We start from the raw sequence: 17,453 nt of genomic DNA, 5'->3' as shown, positions 1-17,453 counted from the left end.
AAAGTTAGATGGAAATAAATGCCCACTTGATAACAATTGTTTAAAAACAAGATCAAATTATAGCTCTCTAAAGTCTGTCCATTTAATTTGGTTAATTTTGAAACTAACCTAAAGTATTACTTCCTTCTCTCCTTCCCTTCCTTTCCTCTCTGCTTCCGTTCTTTTCTATTACATCTCTCTCTTTCCTTCCTTCCTTCCTCCCTCCCTCCCTCCCCCTCCATCCTCCCCACTCTCTCCCAGCTCTCCGCCCAGACAGACCGCACTCACTCAGTCGCTCAGTCGGGCGGTCAGTCCACCGGCAACAACCCTCACAGATCATCACACGTTCACGTTCACCTGGATGGAAGGATTTAAAGACATGGGGCTCGGCACGTTCACCTGTTGGACCAGACAGCAGCCGAGCAGCCTCCTAAACGCTGTTTAACGGACTTTACCTGTCGGGATTCCGTTAAATCCGAATGGGAAGTCCTGACCAGTTCCGTTAACATGTCACTCACGGTTGATAATGTGGATTCCCACCGCTTTCACCCTACTTTTTGTGTTTTGTAACCGGTTTTGGACCACGTGAAGGAGTGATAGGTGAACACGTTCAACTTGCGTTTGTGTGACGATGGATACATAAAGTATTTTGTGACAGCATTTTAAACTTTCCTGAAGCTTACATTCCTGAAGGACTGCCGTGAAAAAACATACACTGACTGAGATATTTTATTTTTTAGAATTTTTACCACGGTACAAACGTACGTGAAATTCCCGTTGTTTTGACTTTTCTTCCATCCAGAGCAAGAAAAAAGAAAACACTTGGATTTAACGGTCTGTCACAGAACACTCGGCACGCGCCAGGCTTATTTTCGCGGGCATAGTTAGCTAGTTCATCATTCGTGATTAAAATCAGCAGCGACTTACGAAGAAGTTGAAGAGGAAGGCAGACACCCACTGAGGTACAGAGAGGTCAATTTTAAATATCAGATATCGTATTTAATGGCATGTATTGATTTACATTCGAGGTTTGACTGCTGCATGTTTCTGTCTGTGTGGGAAACGATGCTTTCAAGGGTTGTCTATCCATTAAAAATGGACATTATGTAGCCTACTCAGGTTCATATCTATGAACCGTCAATTTGACAATTATTTTGTAAAAAAAAAATGTGAATGGTAGGCTAGTCAATAATGAGGCAATTTTTTTTAAAGATAAAAGACAATTAAAAGATAATTTTGCATGTCAAAAATGTGTGTTGTAGGTTTCGAAGTAGCCTATCATTTAATTTAGCGTGAAATGTACGTCACTAACATGGCAGTTAGCTTGACTTGCTAGCTTGTTAATGTTGCATCCTGGTACCGAACACACAGACATCGTAGCGTCAGAGAGAGACACCACTTACCACGCTTTTGGGTGGAAAGTCTTTCTCATGCAGACTGTTACTTTAGCTGGGAAATCTAACCAGAACAAAAAGTCCAAAGCAGACACTTATGTCAGTATGGTTTGTAGGAGTGTGACGTATTGTTCCGATTCAATTTGCTCACAATACTTGGGCATTGATTGACTGCAGCCTCATTCAGCAGGACCATGAAACAGTTAGAGATTTTAAGGGAGGTTGTGGAGAAACTGCCAGGGAAGGGTGGTCCCCGGGGCTGAGACCATCTGTGACACCAGAATAGAAGGCGATGGGGACGCCAGGACCAGCACATATTGAAAAATGTGTTTACCCTGGGTAGCAGCTATGGAGACAAAGCTCTCGGTTGGTTCATCCTTCTGTCTTAACTCCATTATAGCTGAATATAGTCCTAGAACAACTCATAACACCAATGTCGAAATGGAAAACTTACAACTAGACAAAAGCGGTAAAAGAACAGCGTTAAAATACGAGTTTTGCTAAACAGTAGTGAATAGCAATGGCTTTAAAATCCACTTTCTAGTTAATTGATGTGCTTAAAATGACCAAGATCTAAAAGTGTTTAATAATATATATCACCTAAAACTGGGTAAATAACTGGATACAAGTCAACTCATCGATTTATTTGACAACCCTAGTCTCTTCGAATGCAAGGCATTATATTTTATGAACTTGCCATAGTTGTGTGTTTGTAAAATCTTAATGGGTAACTATTAACCACAGCCAGTAGAGTAAAATATGCCACATTTACAAAAGAAGTGGTATTTAAAGTAATATTTCTAAGTAAATGTACTTCGATTTTGCCCAATTTTTCAAACTGATTTGCAATGTGATGACTGTGATTATGAGTGACTTGCTTTGATCAAATTTAGATCAAATTCACATCCAGTTTATTTTCCAGTTCATGAATAATAGAATATTAATGTTATATGAGTCGGACACATTCAGGTGTCTGCAGCTCCAAATACAGTCTGTACACTCCTCCGCTGTTTAAGTTAATTAAAACGACCTTTTGGTTTGCATGCTTTTACTTTTAATAAGAACATTTTTCTTGGTGACATTTGACTCTTTGAATTCCTCCCACTGAATCTTGTGTAACACCAGATAACATGTAGGTACATCATTGGATTACCTAAAGCAGAGGTTGAGTTGGTCACCTTTAATAATATTTCTTGGATGCATCATTTTAAATGCAGTAGTTACAAAAACTTTGTCATCAGTCGACAGTCCGTCATGAAGGTGTCAATAAATCTGTCCTTTTTTAGGCGGATGTCAAATGTTGGAGCAAATATTCTTTTGGACAATTGTTATGACAGGATGACAATGTGTTTCCCCCAGTCTGAGATACTCACGAGGGCAGTCTGTACTTGAGAAAACACTCAACACTTTCAGTGTATTATGCTACGTCTGTGTTGTATAAGGTGGGCAGGACTGCCAGGAAAATTGTCCTCTCACTTTCTCGCTTTGGGGAGTTTTTCTCCCACGGCTCAGCATGGCTCTGAACTCACTTAGGCCACTCAGGTCTGACGTGGACTTAATTATTACAGTGAATCAGACCATGACCAACCGAAGCAGGTTTTTAGTGTCCTCCTGACTATGTTATTAGATATAAGTCACAGGAGGAAGCACTCGCACAACGTTCAATAACAGGACTTCATTTATGTTGCATGTCTTCTTAATGTCTCCCGTGTGTGTCTCTACAGCTAACGGGGATAAATTATTCAGCTGTGGTGGAAGTGGACTACCTGCTGGGCTGGAGGATGGCCTGTCGGAAGGAGGGCACCATTCTCCTGCTGGTTCTGTTGGTTCTGCTCGACCTACAGCCGGCCACCGCGCGATCACACCGCAGCTTGAGACGCCAAACTCGAGGGCACCACGAGCACCGGGCCCAGAACATCACGCTGGCCGTCATTCTACCGCAGAGCAACACAGATTACCCGTGGGCTTGGCCTCGTATTGGCCCCGCCCTGGAACGAGCTGTTAAAACCGTCAACGACGACCCCACCCTGCTCCCAGACTACCACCTCACCTACGTTTTCAAGAACAGCGAAGACAAGGATGGCATCTGCTCCGACTCCATCGCCCCGCTCATGGCGGTGGACCTTAAACTGGCATACGAACCGTGGGCTTTCATCGGGCCAGGCTGCTCTTACAGCTCCTCGCCGGTCGGCCTCTTCACCACCCACTGGGACATTCCCATGGTTACGGCGGGCGCCCCGGCCGTTGCCTTTAACCGCGGAGGCTACCCATCCATCACCAACACGGGCCCCACCCACAAGAAGCTTGGGAAGTTCGCCCTGCGTATCTGTGAGCACTTTGGGTGGTGGGAGCACGTGATGCTCGTATTCAGTGACAAAAATGTGGACGATCGGCCATGTTACTTTGCCGTGGAGGGTTTGTACAGTGAGCTGAAGAACATCAACATCACCCTCGTGGACAGAGTGTTCGAAGAGAACAAGCTGCCGGTCAACTACTCCCAAATCCTCTCCGACATTCAGAACGACGGCAGAGGTGAGTCGCCAGACTGATTGTTGGTTCAATCATTGTACATTTAGTTTGCAGTTCATCTCAAAGATTTTAAACTGAGGAACTAAAAGATTGTGAGATGTTTCCATGGCACATTACAAACTAGATGCCTTCACAAGTCCACTCAGTTCCGAGAATCTGAGACGTAACCTGGGGCTGTATATTCAGGCCCTGTCTGCACATACATATATATAGAGAGGTGAAGACCTTTTTTTAGGATAGAATGTATGGTAGTCAATGGCAAGAGATGAAGTAATGCTCATTTTGCATGTCAAAAAAAGTCTAATTTCGTCGTATAACTGTTGAAGTATAACACTTTGAAGCGTAGTGAGCTTATTTTTCTCACACTGTATTAGTGAATCAAACAATAGTAAAACAAGTCGCCAATAATTTCTTTATTCATGCATGATTTATACAACATATTTTTGGAACATGGCTGCAAGGTGCTATGGCGGAACTGAAGTGTTGCATGCATGGATGGAAGACGAAGTGGGGTTGGTGCTAAACGTCACCTTAACATCGGCACCTGAAAAGGTCTACATCTGTTTGTGTGTAGACGAAAGGCCAAAACATACAGGAAAGTTTTCCAAAGTAAGTAGTGTCGACTGGGCCTCAGTCTCATCAGGTCTGACAGGGTCGCAGCATGTCTGATTTTTAACAGCAGACATGTTGACTTGTAGGAGGAAAAGCACAAACGGGATCATTAATTACATTATTGCTCACTTCCAGTAAACTATTTCAATGCACCAGCACGCACAGAACAGGACCTGCTGCCAGCATTAATGTTATTATTATTATTATTATGTTATTAAATGCACCTGCGCTGTGACCTGACAGGATGTCTGCTGGGAGAAATCTCTGATCACAGAGTGTGAACCGCAGGAAAAATAACTTGCATTACGGCTCATTCTGTAGGTGGTCATTGTTAGCATTCATTGACAGTGACAGCAGAGGCTGATAGGAAACAGGGAGCAAAGACAAGCACCGAACGTCCGACGGGTTGTGTGGTAACTGTATATGGTTATATGTGTGAACCACTCAGCCGTAAAGCTGCTGCTTGTTGATTGGTGAAGCTGTCGGTGCTGCTGTTCTCTCTCTGGTTGGCTCTGCTTGGATGGACCGTATTTTGTTGGTGGTCCAATTAACTTTGGGCCAATACTGTCTTATGAAAATGAAGTGTGCTTGCAGGGTTCAGTTTCCATGGTCCAAAATGTTCGCCCCAAAAAGGCCTCCTTGAGCTTTGTGAGGCTGCAACTAATAATTCTTGGTCTAAGTCCTTGGTTTGCTAAACTTCGGCCCGTGGTGAATTATTTTAAATAAACTCAAATTTGGGGGTACCCGAGTTGGTGCGGCCCCATGTACCGAGACTAAGTCCTCACTGAAAAAAAAAAAGTCCACTCAGTTTAGTTTAATGAACTCCGTCTTGAACTCTTGGCACAGAAATTAATACTTTGTTCTGTTGTTGTTGTGTTACAGATTTACATTCAAATTGGTACTGTAATCATTTTAAGTGTAGCAATTTTTGCCTGTTTTGATTTGACTTATTCACAGATTAATCATGACATCATTTTTTAAGAGTAACAGATACAGAAATACAGTAAAATTGCGTAGTTTGATTGTGTGTTTTCTCAGGTTATTTCTCTACTTCAGTTAGTAACGGCATTTCAATGATTATTTTTCTTTTCTTTCTCAATTCACACTGAAATAGCTATCGATAGCTAATAAACACTGAAATAGCTAATAGATATCGAATTGGAAATCGAATCTGGACCTGAACTTATCTTTTATAATAGCACATGAATCCAAACTATTTTATCGGTTCCCCTTAGTGTGTTCTATCCATTTTAATCAATACCATCAAGGTGGTAACACTTCAGTTTAATTGGTTCCAGCATGTCTGTTCTGCAGTATGTTTTATAACTGAACCGATCAATAAGCTGTCTTTATCGAACAACGTTCTTTTAAGCCTGATATTGACGAGTGAGAATTCACTTTCTGCAAAGGGAATCAATTTTTCCCTTTCGTCTCAGCTTCTTGGGGTCTACGGTTTCCAGTAAATCAATTCAGGATTTAATTCAGGAACAGATGCCTTCAGAAACAAACTGTCGGCTGTGAGAATCAGGACAGCATCCATTACCTTCTAGTTCAAACTGACGTGTTTAATTTTTGAATCATGCAGTCGTGTGTTTTGATGCTGCAGGTTTATCATCAGAGTTCTTGACTGCAGTACTTTGTTTATTGTTTATTCTTTGTAATTATTGTGCACACTGAAAACCAAGGCAAATTCTTTGCATGTGAAAACGTACTTGGCAATATACTCCTTTCTAATACAAACAACAAATTATAACAGAAAAGGCAAACTGCAGAGTGACAGAATGAGAACGCTGCAGGAGATGAGCGATCAGTGCAGCGGAGCCGTACGTCTAATCGTCACTCAGTTCCCCTGAGTTACCTGCACATAATCACAGGTTGTGATGCTTATCATAGGGATGAAAGGCACAGGGTTCAAGAAATGAATAGGTAGCGTTTTCTAATGGACTGGGTCTTAATTTATTAATTAAACATTCAAAAGGAAACCTTTGATTTTCAACTTTTTCATCTTGGTCACCAGACAGGAGTGAAATCATTGAAATATTCCTGTTTCCTGTTTAACTTATTTAAAGGTATGCTGTACAAGTCTATTAATTATCTATACATTGGGATGAATCTGTTTCTCACCTCCTCTCGAATCCTCTTCTCATCCTCTTGGAAAATAATTGAACATTGTCATTTGTTTGACTCTCACCAATTATCAGTTTAACACTTGGTCCTGTCCTCTTCTCACATACTACTGCTGCTCATATTTGTTCTGACACAAGCGCGCAGTAATTGGTCTGAAGGTCTGAACCAACCAAAAAGAATGGTTCTCACTTCAAACAAACCCCAACCGTTGCTCAGCTTGATCCAGACTGAGAACACCTAATTTTGTTGCAGCAAGGCTCGTTTGGTTAGGTGTGAATTTGGGTGTGAATTTGGGTGTGAAAGTCCGGAAGTCCTAAGACGTCATTATTAGCGTGAACATGAAGCAGATACAACTGTTTTCTTTCTACTCTTTTTCTGACAAGTAGGTTCGATTTCTAATAGCATTCACATCTGAAACTACATAATAATTAAATAATATTCAAAACTCTTCATGTTGATATATTATTACCAGTTTATCAGATGGAAGAATTCTGAATGACAAACTTTGGGGTTGTAAATAAGTCTTGGTTGTACATAATCTCGGACAAATCGTACAGTCTACAGCTAAACACGTAAAATCAATAAAGAGGAAGCTCACTTCTTGAAAAAGCTGACATTTAGTAGATATGAGGTTAACAAGGATGGTAATAAAGCCTTTTATCTAGCCTATGCACATCATTACACACAAACAAAATAAGCCAGTCACCATTCTAAGCAGAGGCACAGCAGTGTGGTTTGAATGTTTTCTTGTTGATTCAGCTGCGGACCGAAGCCACAGATATTCTGAGCTCATGTCAACAGAGTTATACAAACTGCCTGCTCGTCATGGTTCCTGCCTATCACTGTCATCTGTTTTTTCTGCCCCTGCCAGCGAGCCTGGCAGCTCAGGTTGTTAAGTCAGACATTAGCCGCTGCTCCTTGCCTCGGGGCGCCATCACTGCAGCAACAGCAGCCAGAAATGCGAGCTGAATCGATGCGTCCACAGGCCAGACAAGAGCTAAATGACTCTGCCCCGAGGACACGGTGGAAAAGTCTGCAGCAGGGAATGATGCAGCATGGAGAAAGGTGCTCAGCAGCAATGTGCACATCTCATGTTTTATTTAGGAAGAGGCAAAAACACTCCAACATAAATCGACCCCCAAGGACACAGAATCAAACAACTTCATATCAACATAATCAGCCCTTATAATTTGCTTAATAATTCGAAGTGTCAAAGGCTTAAACAGACTTTAAGCCACTCGATAAGAGATACATTCGGTAATTGAAACTTCGGTAATTTGCATTTAAACTTTAAAGGATATAATAGCTTGATATTAGAAGGAGAAATGTTAGCTGCTTTAAGAGACTTAAGATATTGTCAATTAATGTCTGATTCCCAAAGACAACAACAACTATTTAACAATTAGTGGAATAATCTATTGGTAGATAGAGTCCGGAACTATTTTGATAATCAGTTAATAATAATTCAAATTAATCATTGGAATGTGGTCACTGTAATTCTCAGTTTGGTGGGTTTTCTGCTTTTCTTTCTCAAATTTCATGGTATCACTTTGGGCTGCAGGCATCTTTTCACAATTTTCAGATATTTTATTGATCAAATAAATCAATTAATTGGTAAAATAAAGTGGTCATTACTTGCAACACTTGTAAAAAATACGTTATATATTGAGATATACTCAGGACAGGATTTATGTTTGACATCCAAATGGAAACCAGCTGCAGTGTGTAAGACCATTTGTGTGATTGAAATAAGGTTTGGTTCTTCGTAGAGTTGATATTAACCAGATAAAATGAAAGCAAAGGAACTTAAACATGGTCGAAATGTGAGAGATTATGATTTGACCTCACTGCTTTCAGTTCAGCTTTAGTAATAAAACTTCACCCTCACTGTGCTGAAGTTTAGTAACAGAGTCATAAATTCAACACAGTCTCAGGCTTCCTCTATCTGCAGAGGTGTATCAATCTGTTAACTGGCACAAACAAACACACTTCCCTCTCTGGTTCCCACAGAGGCATAAAACCTCCCAACAGGGCATTTATTAACAGAGGTCAGGAACCTGCTGCCTTATATGGAGACTACAGTCAGCCTATCAGATCTGTAGGTATTTCCTGCAAAACACACTCAGGCTAATTTTACCTTGTGTCTCCTTAATCAAGCATGCAGCGACTCTTAAAGCTGCTTGGAAAGACTATGACAGTAGAATAAAATATATCAATGAGTTAATCCTTTTAAGGAGGTCGATGCTCATGGATATCAAAGCTGATGGAAGAAATGAAGCCTGTCTGAAATTATATATCACAGACTCTGCATAGTTATCATTAACCTGCATATGTATTCACCTGCTCGTTAGCCGTGTACTTTTTTCCCTTTGTATTTTAGATTTGCATCTCTCGTGAAACTTACATTACGAACCACGTCTGGCAGAGTGGTTTGTGCACCGTGCTGCTAATCTTATATATTGTTCTATTTGCACTCTTTCCCACTCTGCACTGCAACCGCTGCACAGCAATTTTCCTCTCGCTTATCTTATCCTATAGTAAGTATTATTATTTGGTCAAGTGTACTGTTTTTTTTTGGATGTATAAACCATAGAATGAGTAGCAGTAGTACAGGCTAGTGTGGGAATCTCTGAGGGTTACTTTAACAATGTATTCTGATACAATTAATCATCGGAGGATCAAAAAATTAAAGTTACGTAAAATGATTACTTTTTGGGATTCCCTTTCAATACCAAATACGCAAATAAAGTCAAGAGAAAGAGGGGAAAAAAGCTGAAATCTCACCACTATTAGAAAGCAGTTAACAAAATAAATGAGTTTCACACTGCTGCCTTGGAATGACACCTTTTGCGAACATAAATGTGCTTCGGGTAAATGAGCCAAATCTGCACCTAATTTTTTCTCATTACCTAGTTTTAATGCACACAAATAGGAGCAAGGAGATGCTGAGAGAATTGTACAGTTTCTTATTGTCTCATCAATGCCGGTTTAGCTGATTGTACTGCGAAGCTAGAGGTGAAACGGTGGCTGTGTGTGTGGACACAACCAATTAACAGCAGTGACCTGGTGAAAAGTTTTCACATGAGAAATAATAGCATTTAGTGGGTTTGCAGCATCATTACTGCGTGTGGAAATCCCTCTGTGCAAGGCAGTTGTCCTGAAACTCCTCAATTTTAGTGGTTATCGTTCTCCTGAGCTTCATATTTCTGTATCATATGGCTTCAGGCTGGATAATGTACATGTAAAACTCACATCTGCTGGCTGCCTGGTCTCCTGGAAGTTGGTTTCAAGGGAAAAGTACTTATGGATTTAATTTGCTCTTGACTTATGACAAATTAGTTTCAAACAAGTCAGCCAAATACACATATGGAGGACGTTTGGATGGTGGACGGGCAAAAAAATATGTGTTTACCCAGGAGACTGCTGTTCATGTGAACCAAGTACTTTTGTTCCCTAGACTTTTTGTGTGTGACCATAATCAAGTACTTTTGTTGTCTTAACATGCAAGTACTCAACCCCCCCCCCCCCCCCCCAACACAACCAAGTACTATTGTTGCATTTTTGTTTTGTTTTAATTTCATAGTCATTTTAAGTCTTTGAATGTTGTTGTGCAGTTTAGTTGCATTGGACTGTTATGTTGTAGGCGACTTGTTCCTGGATAAAATAAGGTAAAGTAAACACTGTGTGGGACAGTCTCTGGATTTAAAACTGGGTGGAACAATTTATAGGCTTTAAAAAACAAAACAAAAAACAAAACAGAACCAATCCAAGTTTTTATGTCGGCTCTGAGGTGGAGGAGGCGACATGCAGAAAGTCGTGTGTAGTAATAGTTCCAGCATGATAACTCCTCCAAAAAAACACAAACAATCGTTTTTATTTTCCGGACTGACAACAGATTAACTTGGAAATACCTTCAACAGTCTTTGAAAGATAACCAGATTGTTATCTTCAAGAAAAATGGAAGCTTAATTTTTGGAAAAGCAAATGTGACGGGCTCTAACATCAACAAGTACCAAGCCATTTCAACTCAGGACATCATGACATCCACCCATCAATGAGTCTGCACCTTTTAGCAACACAGAGCTAGAGAAGGTCTTGAATTAATCTTTTCAGCCATCACATCAAATTCCTCCCAACATTACATCCCGCCTGCCCATCCTGTTTCTCTTTGAAATCTGTCACGCTACGGAAGCTAGATACTCTGAAACTGCTCTTTCAGCTCGACTTGTACACAAGATGCCCTTTTGAGTGGGGGAGGGAAGAGATGCTTTCTGGGATTTAACATGACTCCTGCTGATTGAGGTCTCCGGCCTGTCACCTCCGGCAACGTCGTAAGGGCAACAACAACCCGACCAATTAGGACAAGAGGGTGAGAGAGCCATAGAAACTTCTCAGTGCTTGACTGAAAATATCCACTTGAGCCTCAACAGGAGAAGCTAATTGGAGATTTCAATGTGCTGCTGTTTCTCCAGAGACTAACAGTAGTTCCTTTTTCACAGGACTGACTAAGCTAATCAGCTCCGCCCTCATTAACTGAAGCCATGGTTGCAGTTAAGTTAGCTTCTCACAGCTAACAAATGCTAATTAGGAGTTGACAGCTGAAGGACTAAATGAAGGCTCTCTGGAGGCCGTGAGAGCAGTGAAGCGATTCCATTGAACCGGTGATTCTCATTTAAAACGAATGACTCACATTAAGCTGTAATGAATACCTTAATTTCTGGATTGTCAATATAACTGATCATGTGAGTCTCTCAGCTTGATTTAGAGATCTTATGATCTCTTTTTTATTGCCATTGAGATGTTTGTCTTCTTTCCTTCGATAATAACTATTTGAACAGATAAATTCAGAGATCGTTTACATGTGAAATAGTTTGTTTGAATTGATTTAAGCTTCACTTCATATATATGATACTTTTATTTATTCAAATATTGAACCTTAACATACCTTTGCTGCACCATTGATGTCACATTTTCTCCAAATAGTTTGTGTCCCTGTACAGGAAATGTTGGGATTGGAGTACTAATAGTAATGCAGTACTGTTGTTTTAAGGAAGTTTAGGTTCCAGACTTAAGTGCCTTCATTAGTCAGTTATAATTGACAGGAAATAGCTCCAGCTCTTATCTACATAAATTGACAGGACTGCAGCATACAGCATGAACATCTGGACCTCTACCCTCAAAATGCATCCATTTTCTAGTATGTACGAATAACTAAATCAATATACTAAATGCAGATACTGTGTTGTACTTCTACTACAAGAGGGAAACAACATTTGTTTTGTGGTTGTTCATGCTTTAATTGTGTTCTATATGTAGAAGGCAGAAGCGAGAAAAGAAACCAAACCTTCATCTGCAGCCACTACTTGAAATTACTGTAAATAGTATGAACTCATTAGGTATAGCACGGTATTTTATGTTCAGGTATGATGCTTCCAAACAGCGTAAACGGCTGCAAATGAATGCAAGAAATAACTTGAGGAGCCTCTTGATGATCCCAACCTGGTGCAATGCTGCTTCATTTTACAGCAGCTCACTATCTGACAAAACAAGACATTTCAAGACATCATCTTGGACTGTGAGAAACTGGGATGGACAATTTCCTGATGTTTTATAGACAAAACTGCTTAGAGATAATGAAAACAATAGTTAGTTGCCATCCACCATTATACCTTTGATCAGTTTGTTGCAGTGTTAAAACATTTTAAGTCCTGTTAAGTTTTTAATTTAAGTCAAGCCTGGTGTTTCCTTCCTAACCGTGAGACATACAGATCATTAAAATTAAAAACTGGTATTACTACCAGGATTGAAAAAGTGATATCGGTGCGTATATCTACTTCCTGTCTGACTAAAACACTCCTCATGCCAATCCAGCCTCTTCCATATGTCTGCTCTCCCATCACTCACAAACCAGCACCAGTAGAGCCTGCAGCCTCTCTGGGTTCATATGCTGTCTAATACGTTGGCCTCAGCAGCCGAAATCCATCCATCAGTGTCCTGCTGCTGGCAGTCCGCTCCCTGACTGCTTCGGTTCAGATTCAGACAGATTCATCCAGTCAGGAATATCTGATGCAGATCTAATAATGCAGATGAATGTGCTTCAGGGCATTTCCTGGCATCAGTGTGTGTTAAGGGAAGGCTTTCAGGATGCCTTTCACTCTCGATCACCGACCAAACCGGCTTCAGCAGGGAAGGGATTTCAAGTGATGTATTGATCACAGGTGAAAGTTTCTTTAATGTTCTAATCATTGATCAGACACAAGTCTATATTTTTTCACTGTTTTGGCTGATGTTTCAAGCAGTACTTCTATGGCAAAGCAGAACATTTTTAGCAGTCAGTTATTATTTGTGATCAAGTGGATGATAACTTCTTAGTGTTTAGCTCATGAGCCTGCTATTATTGCTCGCTTTGATAACATTTGTCTGATCCTTTCTCTTGAAAGTGATATCCCAGGAACACCTGGAGGAAATGTCTTCAAATGTGGCACTAATAACCACTTGAGTCAAAGTGGTTGAACTGATTAGATTCTGGAGGTCAAAGGTCACTCTGTCAGTGTCAAAGGTCCTGAAAGATTACGGCTGAAAAGTTGGAAAGAAGAGTTGATATTTCAGATAACAGTCACACTTTATGGCCCTGTGTTTGCTGAGGAATTTGTATTTGCTGTATTTTACGAGTTGGGCTTGAAGCCAATGTTGATTTTTTTTTTAACACTTAACCAATAACACAACTTTGTCATAGTAACTTAAATGAACAACTGGAAAACACACAGATCTTGTTGTAGACAGCCCTGGACCAGGACCTGAGGAGACACCTAATGCATGAATGATTAATAACAGCTGCTTTCGTGCACACATTGTGTAATTATATGGGCACAATGTGACTCTTGTTTCACTTAAAGACACCAGGAGGTCTTGGTCTTATCTAACCACCAGTAGCACATGAACGTGGCTCGGAGCGGTGTGTGTTTGGCAGTCAGATTGCAGACAACGCAGACTGAGCTTTGGTCCGGTTGGTGGCCAAACGTGCCGACAGACTTACGGCTCATGCCAGTGTCGCTCAGTGTTTATTCCACCTGGTTTTGATCTCTCCGTTGAGTCTTCACATCCTGTAAACAAACTACCCAGCAGCATTACAATCTCTTTCTTCTTCACACGAGGTGCCTTTGTCCATGCCAACCATGACTCATTTGAGCCACCAGGTCCCTCTGAATGATATTACGTAATGCAGATTCGGATCCTAGCCCTGCAAAAGTTTTCAAACAGCTTTGTTATCCAGCAGCCAGCTGTCGATAATATATAGATACACTGCTTCCATTTCCTACATAAGGAAAAAGCGCCAGTGGATGGAAGCATTTGATAGTGCTCTCTATGTGATAGACATTATATATATATATATATATATATATCCATGGTCACGTTGTTGATGTCTAAATAGAGTCAGTCAAACTCAGACTGTGAGATGCATTCATGGTGATCTGGTTGTCGGATGTTGTCGTTGATTGTACTCTAGATCTATTCTCCTGTCGAGGTCCGCTCAGTATTCTCTGTCATCGTTTCATGGTTTCTCTGCAATCTGATGCCACTCGGTAATCACTGATAAAGACACTTGGCGTGAAAGCGCCGATGGGGGCGTTTAATCACGGCAAGGACAAAAGATGGCCAGCATTGGGAGAGGCCTCCAGACTAATCAACACACATTTGTAGCTGCACATTTATCAAACAATCACTGTGTGTTTGGTGGTCCTTTCAGTCCTGAAGGAAAACAAAACCTTGATAACTTTGCATGTTGTCAAGGTGATTATCAAGATAAATTAAGGCCTTTCTATTAAAATGGGTACTGGGTTGGATCTCATACGGAACATGGAATTAAAATCAAGCCATTAAAGGAGGTAAAGGAAACTGATCAAAGAATCCTGGAAAATTATTTAAAGAGTCCAGATGACTTGAAACAAGGGATTACGTTTAATTTCGTGATTCGTATATAACTTTATCTGATCAAACAATCAAACGTTCAGCACCATTTTTCAATACACAAAATATTGTGTTCAGGTTTGATATCCTGTCCTATATGATGCAATGTGAACAGCATTTAGACCTTTGTGTCGATAAATTTACAGGAAATAGAATTGAACAGCTGAATAGATCAAATTTGGATGCGTGAGCGTTCTTCCACTCGTGGCGTCAGAATCTCTAAAATCCTCAAAACCATCACCATTTTCCTGACCTCGTCTTGCAGCACAGGAGCGCGTGATGTCACGACTCCGCCTCATCTCCTGTCGCCGTGGCGGCAAAGCGGGCACTCGATCAACCTGAACAAATCTACCCACAAGAGCGTGCTTCAGGCCTCTTTTCCTCTTCCTCGTCGATGTTCCCGTCCATCTGGCAGTAGTTAAAAATTAATACGCTGGAATCTGAGAGCCGGGAAGATGGTCGGTTTGACCCAGGCAGAGAGACGGGCAGAGACAGCAGTGATGTCAAACTGGACCAAAGACATGAAGACATGAAGACATCAGCACTAAGTAAAAGGCAACTGTCATCTACTGTAGTGACCTGTTTGTCCTGAATGTTGGGCTTATTGTTCTCAAGGAATTTTCATCTACCTTGGGAAATGGCTTACTCACTTTGTTTTACTATATATAAACTGCCTGTATTGGTCCGCCGATAATGTGTTTTTCTAACAACACTAAAGTAAAGAACCCTTTTGAGACTCTGACCTGGACTGTGTGTGAGTTGAAGTAGAAATGAGGCCAGCTGTTATTCTGCTGGGTCATGATCTTCTCGGCAGGAGGGTCCTCTGGGACTCTGGAGGGAGCAGATGACAGCACGCCTTTGTGCCAGACCTCACAGCACAACTTCATTTTCTCTCCTCCCGCAGCTTTCGCCTCGGCCAATTACCTCCCCGGGCGGCTGTACGCTCAGCGATTGTACAACATGCGAAGGTGAAATGGAGCTGCCGCCACTTTTGACCAACCTGCATGAACACGTCCTCAGAACCTCATCTGCTTCTCTTTATCTGCAGATCGTCCATCTGGGCCTTAACAGCCTCCTGAATGCAGTGCTGACAGGAGGTTTCTATAATAAACCTAGGATTGCTATACTCAAACAGAAATGATAAGGAATCTGAAGACCTCCACCTCTCAAAACAATCTCTTCAGCCCCAGACATATTACACATGATTGCAGATTCATGCAGTTAACGATTCGAAGCACGACCAAATAAAGAAGTGGAATGCTGAAATACATAACGATATTTGAATCATGGGCCAGTTTTAATTTACTCCAACTCAACAACTCTGCTGAGCAAATATGTCTATATTAGGTGTTTGTGTGTGTGTATGTATTACAGCAGCAGACTGTGATGACAGTAGAGTGGGTCAAACACAGTTTCAACTAAAATTACTGGTTTACAAAACCTGACTAACGATCTAAACCTTTGAAGGGGAAGAACTGATACCGTAACATTGAGGTAGGCATATACAAAGGCAGCTTTTATGTGTTTTTCCTTTTTGCCTCATTTATCGTAACTGAAAATTAAGTTGAAGAATTTGTGTTGGTTATCTGGCAGGATTAAAACACTTCATTTACAGTAGCAATTTGCTTTTTGTTGTCTGACAACGTGATTTCATCCTGGCTCGTCTTATTTTGCCGCTTGGGAAGAAGCCTTTTCCGTAGTGTCTATTACTGGTCGTGCTCCTCCTTTTGTCGCTGAGAACTTGGGATTGTTCCCGGAGTCAGTTTAGCCATTTCTTCCACACTAACTGGCAACGATTAAAGTCTCTTGATTGCTGAAGATACAGAGATACCATGTGATGCGTAACACTTCTGACTAAAATCTTATAGCAGCAAGCAAACATCAGATGTCTTCCGAAGAGATACACCAAACATTCATTTAGGACCAACCACCTTGTGATGTGTTTTTTTAGTGATTTTCTAAATTACATTTTTATCAATAAGACCTTTAAGTATATTTTGATGATGGTACTTTTGTACTTTTGGTTAAAAATCTGAATGTAGGATTGTATTTATACTCTGTCTCTGTCTGGAGAAACGTGTGATAGTGGAGAGCTCAAACGGCTGATTAGTGAGACCAAAATAACCCCCAAATATATGTGCGTTTAATGAGTTACATTCTGTATGATGCTGAGCTGGTGGTGAGGGTGATAGCTGAGTCGACTTCCTGCTCTGATTAGGCCGGGTGAAGGAAGAGGAAGCTGACAGCCTTCTTATTTCTCTCACACAAGCGTCTAATTAAAAAGCCGGAGAGGGAACCTGATGTGCTTGTGAAGCAGCGTCCAGCGTGGCGATGTCCTCAGGAACAAAAGGGTTGCAGATTTCACTTACGGCAGCAAGCAGAACCAATTAGCTGTCTCTGGCAGGCATGAAGGTAATAACGATGTAAGAGCAAATGTTCCTCATGAAGATGAAGTTGTCTCCGCTCTCAAACATTAAGGAAGAGCAACTTGTTACAAACTGTTACAGAGAAAGAAGATTCAACGTCTTCCAAGGTTTATGTTAAATTGTGCTGGAAGCCAAATTCACATAAGAACATCAAATTTTGTTATTTCCAAATGTTCCCTTCAGTCAGTCAATAAGAAATGTAATTTCTTAGTGGACTGGATCTGGGTCTGTTTCACTATTCTGTCTGTCTTTACTAATCAATGTTGCTGCTGATGGAAGGAAGTTCGTTGAGGCACTTCCTGCTCTTGGATGTGAGTTTGTTTAGTGAATAGACACTAAACAATAAACCAAATGCTTTTAATGTTATTTTAAGACTCACTGGAGACTTTCAGTGGCCACATCTAGCTCTGTAATCATC

General features: G+C 40.9%; 1 protein-coding gene across 2 annotated transcripts in view; it reads left to right on the top strand.

The window, feature by feature from the left end:
- The first annotated feature begins 280 nt into the window (after positions 1-280).
- LOC311025150 (atrial natriuretic peptide receptor 1-like) overlaps positions 281-17,453 on the top strand; it is a 120,664-nt gene continuing 103,491 nt past the window's right edge. For both annotated transcript variants that reach the window (XR_014598365.1, XM_084027912.1), the window contains exons 1-2: positions 281-941; positions 3,098-3,905. Coding sequence is in view for 1 of the 2 variants with exons in the window: in XM_084027912.1 (XP_083884038.1) it covers positions 3,155-3,905 (751 nt within the window). In the remaining variant the exon portion in view is untranslated. The remainder of the gene's footprint in view (positions 942-3,097; positions 3,906-17,453) is intronic.

Source organism: Eutrigla gurnardus, assembly GCF_963514095.1.
Source record: "Eutrigla gurnardus genome assembly, chromosome: 14".
NCBI classification, from domain to species: Eukaryota; Metazoa; Chordata; class Actinopteri; order Perciformes; family Triglidae; genus Eutrigla; species Eutrigla gurnardus.
The sequence above is the reverse complement of the archived record's forward strand: the minus strand, read 5'-3'. Positions and strand labels throughout refer to the sequence as shown.